Raw genomic sequence first — 16,009 nt, forward strand, 5'->3', positions numbered from 1 at the left:
AAGAGCCTCCTCCAGCACCACAATTCAAAGGTATCAATTCTTCGGCAGTCAGCTTTCTTTATGGTCCAGCTCTCACTTCCATACATCACTACAGGAAAAACAATAGCTTTGACTATTTGGACTTTTGTTGGCAAGGTGATGTCTCTGCTTTTTAAGATGCTGTCAAAGTTTGTCATCGCTTTCCTCCCAAGAAGCAGGCGTCTTTTAATTTCGTGGCTGCTGTCTCTGTCTGCAGTGATCATAGAGCCCAAGAAAGTAAAATCTGTCACTGCCTCCATTTCTTCCCCTTCTATTTCCCAGGAGGTGATGGGACCAGTGGCCATGATCTTAGTTTTTTTGATGTTGAGCTTCAGACCATTTTTTTGCACTCTCCTCTTTCACCCTCATGACAAGGATCTTTAATTCCTCCTCACTTTCTGCCATCAGAGTGGTATCATCTGCATATCTGAGGTTGTTGATATTTCTTCCGGCAGTCTTAATTCCGGCTTGGGATGCCTCCAGTCCAGCCTTCCGCATGATGTATTCTGCATATAAGTTAAACAAGCAGGGAGACAATATACAGTGGTGCCTCGCTTAACGGGCGCCTCGTTTAATGACGAATCCGCATACCGAAGAAGTTTTTGCGATCGCTTTTGCGATCGTATTGCGATGTTCTCTATGGGGGAAAATCGCTTTGCGATTTTTCCCCATACCTTCCCCCAGCTTACCGGCGGTGGCGACTGGGGTGGAGGGAAGCCGGGAGGGAGAGCAAGCCCCAGCTGAGCTCCCTTCCCGGGATCGGGGACTGAGGTGGAGGGGAAGAAGGGAGGGAGAGCAAGCCCCGGCCGCGCTCTCCTCTGGGCATCGGGATCTGGGGTAGGGGGAAGGAGGGAGGGAGAGCAAGCCCCGGCTGTGCACGCCTCCCAGCATCGGCGAGTGGGGTGGGGGCAAGCTGGGAGAGAAAGCAAGCCCTGGGCGTGCTCTCCTCCAGGCATTGGGGACTGAGGTGGGAGGGAGGAGGGAGGGAGAGCAAGCCCCGGCTGCTCTCCCTTCCTGGGATCGGGGACTGAGGTGGGGGGAAGGAGGGAGGGAGAGCAAGCCCCGGCCGCGCTCTCCTCTGGGCATCGGGATCTGGGGTAGGGGGAAGGAGGGAGGGAGAGCAAGCCCCGGCTGCTCTCCCTTCCCGGGATCGGGGACTGAGGTGGGAGGAAGCCAGGAGGGAGAGCAAGCCCTGGCTGTGCACGCCTCCCAGCATCGGCGAGTGGGGTGGGGGCAAGCCGGGAGAGAAAGCAAGCCCTGGTTGCGCTCTCTTCCCGGCATCGGCAAGGGGGGTGGGGGCAAGCTGGGAGAGAGAGCAAGCCCCGGGCGTGCTCTCCTCCAGGCATTGGGGACTGAGGTGGGAGGAAGGAGGGAGGGATAGCAAGCCCCGGACGCGCTCTCCTCCAGGCATCGGGAACTGAGGTGGGGGGAAGGAGGGAGGGAGAGCAAGCCCCGGCTGTGCGCGCCTCCCAGCATCGGCGAGGAGGGTGGGGGCAAGCCAGGAGAGATAGCAAGCCCTGGCTGCACTTTCTTCCCGGCATCGGTGAGGGGGGTGGGGGCAAGCCGGGAGAGATAGCAAGCCCCGGCTATGCGCGCCTCCCAGCATCGGGGACTGGGGTGGGTGGGAACTGGGTAGGGGGAAGCCAGCTGATCAGCGGTTTCAAAATGGCCGTCGCTGTTTTCTGGACGGATTCCTCGCTTAAGAGGCACCGAAAATGGCTGCCCCTATGGAGGATCTTCAATCAACGGTGAGTTTTAAGCCCATAGGAACGCATTAATCGTGTTTTAATGCGTTTCTATGGGCTCTTTAGTTCCGTTTAATGATGTTTCCATATAGCGACGTTAATCCTGGAACGGATTAACGTCGCTATGCGGGGCACCACTGTACAGCTTTGTCGTACTCCTTTCCCAATTTTGAACCAATCAATTGTTCGATATCCAGTTCTAACTGTTGCTTCCTGTCCCACATATAGGTTTCTCAGAAGATGGATAAGGTGGTCAGGCACTCCCATTTCTTTAAGGACTTGCCATAGTTTGCTGTGGTCCACACAGTCAAAGGCTTTTGCATAGTCAATGAAGCAGAAGTAGATATTTTTCTGGAACTCTCTGGCTTTCTCCATAATCCAGCGCATATTAGCAATTTGGTCTCTAGTTCCTTGGCCCCTTCGGAATCCAGCTTGTACTTCTGGGAGTTCTCAGTCCACATACTGCTGAAGCCTACCTTGTAGATTTTGAGCATAACCTTGCTAACGTGTGAAATGAGTGCAATTGTACGGTAGTTGGAGCATTCTTTGGCACTGCCCTTCTTTAGGATTGAGATGTAGACTGATCTTTTTCCAGTCCTCCGGCCACTGTTGAGTTTTCCAAACTTGCTGGCATATTGAATGTAGCACCTTAACAGCATCATCTTTTAAGATTTTAAATAGTTCAACTGGAATGCCATCACCTCCACTGGTCTTGTTGTTAGCCAGGCTTTCTAAGGCCCACTTGACTTCACTCTCCAGGATGTCTGGCTCCAGGTCAGCAACTACATTGTCTGGGTTGTCCAGGATATCCAAATCTTTCTGATATAATTCCTCTGTGTATTCTTGCCACCTCTTCTTGATGTCTTCTGCTTCTGTTAGGTCCCTCCCATTTTTGTCCTTTATCATGTCCATCTTTGCACAAAATGTTCCTCTAATATCTCCAATTAGAGGAATATTTTGTGCAAAGATGGACATGATAAAGGACAAAAAAGGGAGGGACCTAACAGAAGCAGAAGACATCAAGAAGAGGTGGCAAGAATACACAGAGTTTAGAGATACCAGCTATCTTTCCTAGCTTCTTCCTCCCACACTGCACTCTGAAGTGACTCCAATATGTTGGCTTCCCATAATTATAAGGTTTCTGAGGTTTGAGCTCTTTAGTTCAAGGGCTGTGAGAAAGCACTGTTCCCAATTACTAAAGTTGACTTTGGAAGCTAAGAAGTGGAAGAATATAAAGTCAGTATCAATCACAGCATGGTATAGCAGATAACACTGCAAGACAAAGGAATCGCCAAATGGCACATAGCTAAAGGGATAAAACACTTGGCTTCTTTTGCAACAAATTGGCAGCCTGTTGTTGTTTACGTGAATGGAATGGACAACAAGGCACTCCCCAAAGCAGAGGTTCACAACCCCTGTGCCAGTCCGTGGCCTGAGCCAGACTGGGCCGCGGAGACCGACCTCCGCCCCTCACCCCTACATGCACTCCCCCCTGCACAGCCCGTTTATGCCTGCGAATACCGTGCCGCCCTTTGTGCATGCACACAAGTGTGCATGTGCCCGTATGAGTGCCCCTTGCTCTTTTGCGCATGCGCACGAGCATGTGCCTTCCCGAAAGAGCGCTCCTTCGCACACACACGCACACACAGGGGGGTCCCTCGCCTTCACCAGCCAGTCCGCAGGGCTAAAAAGGTTGGGGACTGCTGCCCCAAAGCACAAAGGATTTGTTCATCTTTATGACATCCTTGGAATAGGAGTATTATTTTGTTGGGAAAGAAGCATCATATAGATTTTGGATATGACTCTGCTGTGGAGGATAGAGGAAGGGAGGGAGGAAAAGCACAGAAATATATGAATGCATGTACTGGTTAATATTGGCATTGTTAATTTTTATTTAAAAAAAGAAACAAAAAGAACACCTCACCCTTTTGATTATGAGTGGTCAGGGCTGTAAAAGGCTCTGGGAATATGTGTGGCAAAAATGTTTTGTTTTGTTTCATTTCAGTTTCTTTTAGGAGGGTGCTTCTTTAGTTTCGGGGTTTTTTGTGCACCGGTCCTTCTGTTCAACATGGAAAGGGTCATTTCTTCCAGGTCCTTTTGTTCTGCTTTCCCCATTTATGTCCGTTACAGAAACTCTAGCCTAGACCTGTCTGAAAATGTCTTCTGGCTGGGGGTGGATGGGGAGAACTGCAGCAAAGAGAATGAGGGCCCACTTAACAGTGAAGATGGCTGAAATCCAACACTCGGGTGGTCAGAATGGGAAGAAGAACGTGTGGCAAGGAAAGAATGGCACATGGAACCCCTTATAGTGGATTCCACAAAAGCATAGCACTCAGTCAACACCAGAGCTGCTTCCAAGACTCGTCCTACAGCAGCCCCCTTTTCCTTCTGCTGTTGTTGTCACTGCCAAGCACTGAGCTGGGCAGTAGTGGCCCCACTTCCTGTGGGCGACTGGTGAAATGTGAAGGAGGCACCTGCAGCACTGGCTTACTTATAGCAGCCCTCCCAATGCTGTGGGCTGAAAACTTTCCCAGTGGATTTGACAGACAAAACCAAAATGTGAAACAAAACATAGAATGTTCATGTACCCCCTTTTTCATGAATATGGATCCTATGTATTTAAGAGGTTCTCTTTTTGAGAGTCAGCAGAAGAACCCGGAGGGTGGGGGAGAATAGTCTCTTCCATGTTTTTTCCTTATGCTTTTAAACTAAAGTTCCTTCCCTAGAAAAGCACATGCTTCCAGGGATTTCCAATCATTTAAGAGATGGCTCTCCTCCGCGGTCATCTCTTCATCATTTCAAAGATCAAATGATAGGTTGGAAGTATGGGTGGTTATTGTAGTTCAGACACGGGTAGAACTCTCATCTTGCCTTAGAAAAAAAACTGCTTACATTTTCTGCTGATGGACAGTAATGCAGAAGATGGATCAAGTGATGTGCCCATAAGCATGACCTAGCTGGTTAAACATACAGTACTTTGAGCCTTTACAGTTTATTTTGGATTTTAGGTTTTACATTCAGTACAGTATAGGTCCATGTCCTCCTAGCTATGAGCAGAAATCATAGAATAATTGCGTTGGAAGTGGCCTGTAAGGCCATCGAGTCCAACCCCCTGTTCAAGGCAGGGATCCAAGTCAAAGCAGATCTGACAGATGGTTGTCCCGTTTTCTCTTGAATGCCTCCAGCCTTGGAACGCTCACCACCTCCTGAGGTCATTGGTTCCATTGTTGCACTGCTCTAACAGTTCTAAAATGCTTTACCTGATACTCAGCCAAAATCTGTCTTCCTGTCATTTGAACTCATTAATACATGATTGATTGATTGATTAGATTTATATACCGTTCATCTAGAACGTGTCTACTCTGTCCTGCCCTCTGGGATGATTGAGAACAGATCATGTCCCTCCTCTGACTACCCTTCCAAGTATTTAAAAAGTGCTATCTTATCTCCCTTCGGTCTTCTTTTTTCAAGGCTAAACATGCCCAGTTCTTTCAGTCTTTCTCATAGGGCTTGTTTTCCAGTCTTCTGATAATCCGTGTTGCATGTGAATGAGACTTTGAATGTGAATTGCCTACACCATACTAAAATCACATCCAGTTTTATAACCCATCAGTATAATGCCAGATCAGTCATATGAAGATGCTGCTCTAGAACAACCAGAAAATAATCCAAAATAGCTCTTTTTCTTACTTTCCTCTCCTGATTAATTTGATTTCATCTGAAAGAACTGAGTTCCACAATATACAGTGTAATCAAGGAGAAACTCTTACTGTTGCCTAGAGTATATTCCGAGTGGTGTTTCATGATCGACGGCTTCAGTATACTGAACATCAACAGCTGGAAGGCTGGAGGTGGAACAGGCCAGGAGACAGAATCCTGGATATTGGTGAGTAGCTTCTGAAATTTAACATTGCAACCTTAGTAAAATACACCTGGAAGGGCTTCGGGGGCTATTTCCACTAGAGACGTGGAATTTTTAAGATAATAAATCACTCTTGGAATGGTTTTAGTCCCTGCTTGAAATTTGATTTCTTGCTGTATAGGAGTGGTAGAGGAGGAATTGTCTTCCACAAACCAGAATAGCATTTTCATTCCTCACCCCAGGCTGTCTTTCCCTGTGACTGCATGTTTTTTCGCTTGCACAGAGCATCTTGAGTTGTTTGCTGTGTAAACTTCCTTTTGGAAGAGATCTATAGTTTGTTTAGGATTTGTTGCCACCCAGACAGTAAGGCTTGCTCTATAGTGGGAGATATTGGCTATATGTCCTAACTTTGGGCAGATTTAGGAGACAAGAAGGATTTTTAGTTGCTTCTGGCTTTATATTCCTATGCTTCTGAATTGCTTCAGTTTCCTAGATTCTTAGCAATAATTTATATCCTACTTTCCATCATGGAACTCAAGATAGCTTACATGGGCTTCCTAGTTGGTCTGACCAGACCCTGATCTCAGCTTCAACAAGGTGCATGTATCATAAAACATACTCTGAACTATCCAGTTCTTCAAGTTCTCATGTTAGTTGATATAGTAGGCCCCTAGCATTCCAGTAGGCTTCTTGTCCCTTGCCTAGCCTTGTTCTAAAGTATGTGCAACTTTTGTCTTCTGCAGATATTCCAATGTCCGTGGGTATCATTGATCCCAGGGCAAACCCAACGCAACTAAACACTGTGGAATTTCTTTGGGATCCTTCAAAGAGAACATCCGTATTTATTCAGGTAACCAAGAACACATGGAAGTATTCTTCTGTTCTCTGTGCTAAGCTTTTTAACAAGAGTGTGGAAACTATCTGAATATGGGGGATGAATTCCAGCAGTGAATGAGGGCACAGAGCATGGCCAAGGACAGGGGAGGTGGCAAGGCTGGCTGGAATTCTTACTGGCTGAGGGAAGACCCTTGGGGGGGCACATTTATCCCATGAGCTGGAGGCTCCCTATCTATGCTGTATAGCAAATAAGACAACTTTGAGCTTTATTTTATGTGCTTTGCTCCTGTTAACCTCATAACTGTCTAAGACAGAGTACATGTCTATTCTGTTAGCACTGGTAACACATGCAGAAAATGAAGTGCAGCTGATTGTCAGCCTAAAGCATTAGCGCTCAGAGTCTGAGTTCGCTAGCTCAGAAAGATGCTAGTATGGCAGGTGTGATCTCTTCACAATGCCTCCCCTTGTACCTTGATTAACATTCTGGTTTCAGATCCAATTGCCATGTAACACTGCAAGACTTCACGTCCATATGTCAGAGCAATGAAGGAGCAATCTTATGTTTTATAGTTAGGTGCTTCCTTAATTTTTATGCCCTAGCCTAAGAAACTTGCACTGTGTGAGTGGTGGGGTGTTTATTCTCTAACCTCAGTGAGAATCCTGTTGTGTTGCAGGGATAAGAATGCCTTATGTTCAAAGTAGTGTGTGCAGAAATATGCACTGGAAAGTGTGTTTCACCCGATTTCCCAGTGTCAGAGAATGTAAGATTAAATAAGACTAAATTGCAATCAGATTAAATAAAATAACATTAGACGTACTGTATGCTTCTTGCATTGTGGTTCTTGGGATTTTTTTTCAATCTGCATGAACTCTAGATTTCTTCTCCTATGAAAGAAGTTTTATGTTTTTGTCAATTGAAAGCATCTTAATAAACATGTCACTTCTGCTTCATGATGTGCCAGAAAATGACATTTCTTTGTCTCAGTATGTTATACTTTTGGTGGAAGAAGCTAATGGCAGATTTTTAAAAATAAATAAATAAATTTTAAGGGGTTTTTTTGGAGAGAGACTGGGACAGTAACATTTCAGTTTTTTTTATTTTTTGTGTTTACAAGAAAAAAATTATGCCTAGAAAGTGTCTGAAATGTTGGATCATTTTATTTACAGTGTGCATCTGGCAATGTTATAGAATTGCCCATATTGTAAACCTGGTTGTGAATGGTTTTTGCAGCCAAATGTGTCAAGGAAGTTGGAGGGTGGAAAGGAATTAGGTCTTTGTAGTCTTCCTCTCCTTCTTTGCGTCTGAACGGCTTGTCTCCTGGACAGTCACAATGAATTCATTTTGAATGTTTAGCTTTCAGATGAGTTTCAAGTTTGCATTGTGTTTTTAAATTCTTGCTAAGTGTTAGTCCAGGCAGCAGGGGTGGGGAAGACCTCAGTGCTTGGGCATCTGAGGTTTCGTTCTCTCAGCACCAGTAAAAGGCAGTCAGGTTTTCTCTTTTACTTACGTTGGCCCAACAGGCTGTCATTCTGCACGGGAGGCTCTCTATAATGAACTTTGAGAATCCTTGAACTGAAAGAGCCATGTGAATTGCCCCTGATAAGACCATGCGGAAGTTCTGAGGAAATGCATGCCATTTATTTTGGCACTGAGAGAATATTGCAGAACGTTTGAGGGGATGAGGAGGAAAGTTCCAATAATCCTGACTTGAACTCAGTCCAGTCTGTATATGATGGGGCAAGACAAATGTTGGCAGTGGATGGGGGCAGATCACTTCAGAAGGGGAGAGGTTATGTCTAGAATTAGAATGAAGGTGTGAGGATTACTTCTGGGGATTTCTGATCAATCACTTATATGTTTAGAGGAGTCAGGGAACTATGCCTCCTGTTTATGATCTCCTTGAGCTCTGGAGCTTGTTGAAATAGATCATTGTTATACATATGGTGCCAAAACTATTAATTGATGAAGGTCAGCTGCAAAGTCTGTTAATGATCTGGGAACAGAAATTTAGTCTAAATATTTTGTGTTCATTTTAGCTGTTTTGCTGGGCTAGGTCTTAGCTTTTCCTTACTGACGCTTTAAGTTGTACTTACCAGAATGATTACTTTTAAAAGTATTAGGTTTAGCTAAGTAAAGAAAAGAGCCCAGTAATCCAGCTTGTTTTCCTTGGACCCTAAACACGCCCCTTTCAACTCCAGGGACTTAGTGTAACATTTCCTAGTCTCTGAATCATGATAAAGGCAAAAAAATAAATAAATAAATAAATAAAAAATCTGCTGTCTGACCTGCACCCGCCACTCGAACCTGGCTGCTGTTCTTGCTGTCTTCCCTCTTCAGGTTTAATAATGGTTAGCATTTGGTTTCACGGTTTCCAGTTTTCTGCCTATTTTCTGTTGTTCCGAGACTCAAATCCATAGAGTCGTCTTCTTGCTCTTTCGGGTTTTTTGGCTAGCTTCCCCTCTCTGCCTATAGCTTCCCCTCTCTGCCTGTAAGCTTCCCCTCTCTGCCTATGGGCCTTCCCACTCTGCCCATGGGCCCAGCAAACAGCTGGTTGGTGGGTCCATAGGCAGATAGCCCCCCCCCGCACAGCCTGTCCCCCTTCCCCTTCCCTACCTTGGCCACTGCTGTGGGCTGTGCCGCCATGGCCTCTGCCACCATCTTAACCAAGAGCAGTCTGCTGTAAGGGAAACAGTGGGTGTGACCAGCCAAGGTAGGGAGGCGACAGGGGCAGTGGGGCAGGTTGCGGGGGTGGGGGCTCAACTTTTTTGAAGACATCCTGAGGCTGTCAAAAACAACAATACCCCCCCCCAATAAACCGATTCATGGTTTGTTGGCTCACAGCCATTAAATTCATGGTTCATGGTTTGTCATGTTAAATACAATTTTTTAAATGTTTTAAAACGTTTAGGCTGTCTGCCATATCTTCTTGGACATCTCTTTTACAGGTGCACTGCATCAGCACAGAGTTCACTATGAGGAAGCATGGTGGAGAGAAGGGCGTGCCGTTCCGAGTCCAGATTGACACTTTTAAGGAGAATGAGAATGGGGAATACACAGAACACTTGCATTCTGCCAGCTGTCAGATCAAAGTCTTCAAGGTATAGCTGTGCTGCCCTTTCGTTTCCTACCATGTGGGCCTGTGCCCAAGGTGCCTAGTATTAAGACTTAACTGTTAGCAGTTCACATCCATGGTAAAACAGTACTGGGTAGTGCAGGTGACTTATTCAGAAAAACTTGATTCATAAAAAGGATTTACAGAGAGGTTAGCAAAATATTTCCAGAAACAGAAAACAAGATACCTCACCTGTTATCTCCATATGCATATTGTTAGGGACAATTGCACACCTTAAAGCTATCCATTGCACTGTTCTATATGGCGTGTGAAACTTTGCTGTCTCAGCAAAGACTGAGTTCTAATGTCAATGAGTTTGTGGTATCTGTCTGGGACATTATTACTTTAAAATATGCATACCCTACCTTTCAAGGTTTTTAAAATGATGAACAATAAATGATTACAGTGTTTAAAAAATAATTAAACAGATATCAGTTAAAAAACTAGGGGATAAAAACAGTTTAAACCCAATCAAAAAATAAACAAGTACGACAACATAGTCCTGTTTTTAAGACAAGTAACCTATCTCTGGTAACTAGGTACTGAGGAAAAGCCTGAAGATAAGAGTTTTTGACTGTTTATGGAAGGACAGCAAAGAATAGGCCAGCCTGGCCTCTCGTGGGAGGGAGTTTCATCGCTGGTAGCAGCAACAGAGAAGGCCCTTTCTCATCCTTTCCAAAGCATTTATGAGGGTGGCCAACAGAAAGGTCTCCTTCGATTATTTTAAATCTCCAGGAATAGTTGCAGCTGGCACACTAATTTTAACCCTGCCAAAGCACACCAGGCCACCACCAAAGCCTGGATGGTGCCCATCATCTCTAATCTCCATCCCACTCATTTTATCATGCACAGTTCCATTGTAAACCAGAAGGCTAGTTTGGCTCCACTCTGTGGGAGGGGGCACTTAGGAGCAGTGGTGTCTGTTGCCTTGCATGCTTGCCTCTTCCAGAAGACAACCAGGTATTCAACATGATCGCCTGCTGAGGTGACAGGAAACTCCTCAGGTTCTGTCACTAAATTATTTGGATCCATCAGCCTCTGGAGCATCCATCTTAACAGGTTGCCCACCACTGTGGCGGCTCTGTTACAGTGGGTCTCAACCCCACCAGGTAGTGATTTGTCCATGACAGTGGAAAGTTCCTTCACACCCATATCGCCAACCCCTCCTCCGTTAATTGCTTATTAAATGAAAAAGTTTTGGCCTTGCGGATGAGGTAAGCCAACCTGCAGAAAATCGTACTGAATCATTTCAACACAAGATATTTCTTTCCCCAATCATTTCTTAACTCCTCTTTCAGTAGGTAGATCTGGGCTACACAAGCTCTGAGATAACGGACAGTGACCTCGTTCTTATATAATAAGCTAGAATAGCTAAGAATCATGGCTTACCACTGACATGTACCAGTAAGAGGATCCAAGAGGGAGTGGCTGAACAAGACAGGAACATCGCTGGAGGCAAAATCTTAGTTGTGCATCTGAACTAGGATGTCTGATTCATCGTTCCCTACCAAGCCAACATCTGAGCCAGGGTTTGTGATTGGTTTCTGATACCTGGCTTGTTTTGTTTGCTGGTGTGTCCCTTGGCTTATCAAGTCATTCCTGCACTTAGAAGGAGTAAAACAAGAGTGATCAGGTGCTATGCATTTCCATGTGATTTGTGAATAATAAGTCAGGATTTTCAGCAATTCTGATTTATTGTTTTGTGCAAATGCAGCTGATGGATGTGCACGATGATTTGTACAGTATGGGATTACTTCCTTGACAATCTTCATTTTGTGAGAAATTGTGAAAGTGTGAGAGATGATGGTCTTGATTCAGTTCAGAACATGACTTGTGTTCTGTGTTACATGAAACCACAACAGACTCATTTTCTTTTCATCTAGTCTGAGCCAGTTGGACAGAAAACAGGCTCTCTCTTTTTTTTAAAAGAACAAATGGTATGCCTATGTGAAGGAAAATGAACCCATCCCCTATCACTTATGCCTTTATAGCCTCCATTCTGCTCACCACCCCAGGCATTGAGAACATGAGAAAAAGTTCTGTTGGATTAAACCCAAATGCCGATCTAGTCCAGCATTCTGTTCATGTGGTGGCCAGGCAGTTACTTGGGGTTTTAAAGAAATCAGTTAGCTGCTGTTTCATCTAGTTTGGCCTAGAATCCCCAAGACCAATATAAATGACTTCTAGGATGTAGGAAAGCTAGGCTTTTGTGTGTAATTGCTGTCCAAGGAGAGCACTCCTGCTTATAGGCACTGGAATAGATTCCATAGCGCTTGCCTAGATAAAAATCTGCAGGGCTTCAGCATGAAGGTGCAAATTGTAAAACGGCAGCAGAACAGGTTTTTCATGTTTGCATTAATTTCCAGTATAACCTTTTAAACCCCTATAAAGGAAAGTGAATGTCACTCTCAGTTTGCTGGTCCCCTTAGGGCACTAGACTGGCTAGAAGTCTCTAACTAGAACCTTTCAGAAATACTTCTTTTCTCTCTCTTTAAACATAACATAATTACTGCAGAATACATAGAACATCTTACTCTTAGTTATACTTGTGGTACCTTTTCATTAGCACAAGACTTATTTCTCTTTCACCCATCAAGGATTTATAAAAAGAGAACTTACAGCTTCCCTAAGGCAGCCACAAGGAGGACCCTGGAACATTTGAAGGGGGCCACAGACTGGAAACAATTCTTCACTGACCACTTTATTTGTTTATTTGTTTATTTAATTTATATCCCGCCTATCTGAATCACTTTATAATGTTCATTACAAAATTTATACAGTCTTGATTCAGCCTGTATTTCTTTCATATTGTGTTTATCACCATGGCCACAAAAGAGAGAGAGAGAGAGAGAGAGAGAGAATGGCTGCCCTGAGGCATAAAAAGTGACTAAAATTAATTTTTCAGTAAAGTGTAACAACAGCAGTGTAATGAAGGTATGCACAACAATCTCACCAAAGACCACAGAGGCCTCACAAAGAGAACAACTTTCTTCATCTGTGAAAGGCTGGTAGGGTCTGATGGTTTACTTGAGTCAAGGACTTGCCCAAAGGTTGCCTGTATGGAAAAGGCCAGTTTGTCTGAATCCAGGGATCCAGAATCATTGCTGGAAAAAGTTACACCTCTGGATGCTTTGGTTGATGGCACCCTTTCTTCCCTAATGTTATTAGCTTTGGCAGACATGGGAAGGAAACAGATGTTTTGAATCAGCCTAGGGGAGCTTTACCCATTATTTTCTCCTGTGCTTCAGATGAAGCATCTGAAAGTTAGCCTGTGGCAGATCTATGGTATAACCTCAGAGGCTTCTCGACTCCCTGCTTAATCTTGCCAATTTTCATAGCATAGCCTCAATAAGTCTGGCACTGCCTTTAATCAACTCAGAATTACTTTTGCCTGGTGCTTCCATTTACTCCATTCCTTTACTTTGTACTCTTTACTCTTTAACTAAAATGTCTGGTTTCCAGCCCAAAGGAGCTGACCGGAAGCAAAAGACAGACAGGGAGAAAATGGAGAAGCGAACGCCTCATGAGAAAGAAAAGTATCAACCTTCATATGAGACTACAATCCTTACAGAGGTGAGACAATATGTGTCCCAAGGTATCCACAACACATTTTTGAACAAAAAATATGTTTAAAAAGTGAGACTGGGATCTTGGCTGGAGGTAATGGGCCAACAGCCTTCCAGTAGGAACCAAGCTGAGTTTCTGCTTGTGCAATTAAAAAGTAAGATTAATTAGAATTGTGCAAGAGATATCTTGCCTTAGGCAAAACACCAGTTTCTGAGGTGGCCTCAAGCAGAAAAAATACAGAGGCACAACTTAGTCCTTGTATAGGCAAGCATAGAGGGTATATTTTAAGCAATCCACAAGGAAAAAGCATGAAGAGAGTCTCACTTGGAACAAAGTTGCTAGCCATCTGTGCATGCAGTCTTAACCTACGCCTGTGACACACTCCTCGTCCATTAATCCTTTGTGTGCAAAAAACATGTTCTCATCAATGCCAACGATGCAAAACTTGAGAAGTAGGTGAAGCCCCACATAGAGAAAGGAAATCTGTTCTGAGTCATTATCCAGTTAGAATCCATACTGCATTCATAAAGATGAACTGAAAGTGTTAAGGGGGAAAAATCTATCCTTTTATCTTTCTTTTAAGTATCTCAACTGGCATGTGACTCTTAACACCAAAGATTCTCCTAAATGCCATGGCTCTTTGTGCCATCTTTTTAAAAACAAAAGCACCATTCATTTGGGGTAGCTTTAAAAAAATCCCTCCCTGTTGACTGAAATGGAAGATTAAGCACTGGCCTTTGATGCTAAGCTAATTTTTTGAATAAACCTTGTTTCCTGTAAAGTTACAAAACAGCAGCTTTAGTCAGGGCTTGCATGCATTCTGTGAGTACACAGAGAGCAGACAGTGATGTTTTAAGGAAACATGGATAATTTGCCCCAAAGAAAATAGGTGTACTGACTTTGTTTCCTGTGAGATAGAGTAGTAAAGAAGTGAAAGGGGTGGAGACTTAACTCAATTTGTTGCACAAGAGCAGTTCAGCTACACAGATCCATGTTTGCTCATTGCTTTAAAATGTACTTCAGTCATATTCTGGCACTGATCCATTTCCATGTGACATTTCCTTCTACATGCTCTCAAATATTTTCCATGAACATGGAAGCCGATGATCACTGAAACACCAGATCTGTGCTTGCATGAAAAATACCCAGGAATGTGTTTTTTTCCTTGCATTGGAGAAGCAGCTTTGAGGCGTGGAAACCCTGTGGTGTGTTCTGAATATTTCACAACTGACTATTTCACTTTCAGTGCTCTCCGTGGCCCGAGATCACATACGTTAATAATGTACCATCCCCAGGCTTTAGCAGTTCTCACAGCAGTTTCTCTATCAGCGAAGGGTAAGTCTGGGCTGCAGGAGTTTCTTTGGCTTTTGTTAGTTTTCCTCCCTAAACCTACCTCTGCTTTATACTTGCATGGCTATTCTGCCAAAAGGCAAAGTCTTGGAGCACAATTGCTGTCAGTTTTAAGAAATCTGCCTCCCAGTCATAAACAGAAACAAGGAGAACTTGCCATTATTTCTTCAGTTCTCCATCTTTGGTGGAAAGACATAACATAACCTTAGCCATCCCCTGGGGGTATTTGGTCCCTTTCTTCTTCCTGAATACACGTCACCTTTGCTTATCCACTGAACAAGGGGCTTAAAGTATATAGCCTACAAAGAACCTTCCAATTGTGAAAAACAAAAGCCAGCAAGGTTATAGCATGGCTTCTATCTTATTTGTTGTTCATTATTAATTTCATGCTCATCTAAGCCTTTGCCACCATTAAGGCCAGTGTGAGAAATGGATGTTCAAGAGCAGCAGGGAGGAAGGAGGGACCTTAGGATCTTCTTGCCTGTCCCAGAGCAGTGAGCCATGGCCGTCTAGACCAGTGGTTCCTAACCTTTTCCCAAATGCTGACTGGTTTAGGGGGGCATGGCACGCTTGCAGGGGCATGGTGCGCCAGCAGGGGGCGTGGCATGCTCACACACATGCACTCTCACAGGGGCAGGAGATCTGTGTCCGTAGGCCGGTCCTGCCTAGGCCGTGGACCTTTGCTGGGACATGGACCGGGGGTTGGGGACCCCTGGTCTAGACCACAACAAACTGCATGGCGAGTAGAAAGGAAGACATCTCAGATGCTGTTTCTTGTTTCTTTGTCTTACAACTAGAAACGGGTCTCCAAATCACCAGCCAGAACCTCCCGCTCCAATTGCAGATGTAAGTCTTTTATTTAGTGTTCCATCACCCATTTCATCCTAGCTTCAGATGCTGGATTTTCTCTGAGCTTGCTCACCAAAATGAACTTTGCCCTGACTGGCCTGCTCTAGTTGCAGAAGTTTAAAATTGATATGCACTTGTGACCTTCCAAAATCCACATTTATTAGTGTCAAGGTCAAATGTATGACACTCAGAGTCCTCAGTGCACTAAAGTATTATAATTCTCCTTGGTAGTTTGAATATGTAGGGGTTCAATGCAGCTGACATTTATCCCTTGAAGGGTTAATCATAGTGTGAGATAAGATAACCATGTCAATCATATCTAAGTTCATCTGATTATCAAATTATTTTGCTTAAATGCTCCATGTCTCTTAAGAGGATGAGAAGAAACCATTGTTTCACTAGTGAAGTACGTTCTCCTTCTTGTTCTACGGATCTTTCCTACAGCATTTTAACAGTATTTTTCATATAAAATGTGGAGTCTTGACATTAGGACCAACTAGAATATCACAAAATAGTGAGCAAACCTTTCAGTCCTCCAGGACCCTCCATTAAGTTGACTGTTATGTGGAATGAGGGAAAAGGCTTGACTTGGTGTTAAAAAGCATCCAGCCTACATTGACCACAGCTTAAGATGGAGCATAAGATGTAGTCAAAGAGTTTTTGGGTTT

At 44.2% G+C, this 16,009-nt stretch overlaps 1 protein-coding gene across 1 annotated transcript in view; it reads left to right on the forward strand.

Annotated features, from left to right (window-relative positions):
• TFCP2 (transcription factor CP2) overlaps window positions 1-16,009 on the forward strand; it is a 62,258-nt gene that overhangs the window by 25,623 nt on the left and 20,626 nt on the right. Inside the window, exons 4-9 of the mRNA XM_020784537.3 lie at window positions 5,544-5,649; window positions 6,369-6,475; window positions 9,409-9,561; window positions 13,038-13,148; window positions 14,389-14,477; window positions 15,290-15,338. Coding sequence (XP_020640196.1) covers window positions 5,544-5,649; window positions 6,369-6,475; window positions 9,409-9,561; window positions 13,038-13,148; window positions 14,389-14,477; window positions 15,290-15,338 — 615 coding nt within the window. The remainder of the gene's footprint in view (window positions 1-5,543; window positions 5,650-6,368; window positions 6,476-9,408; window positions 9,562-13,037; window positions 13,149-14,388; window positions 14,478-15,289; window positions 15,339-16,009) is intronic.

Source organism: Pogona vitticeps, chromosome 2, assembly GCF_051106095.1.
Source record: "Pogona vitticeps strain Pit_001003342236 chromosome 2, PviZW2.1, whole genome shotgun sequence".
Taxonomy (NCBI): domain Eukaryota; kingdom Metazoa; phylum Chordata; class Lepidosauria; order Squamata; family Agamidae; genus Pogona; species Pogona vitticeps.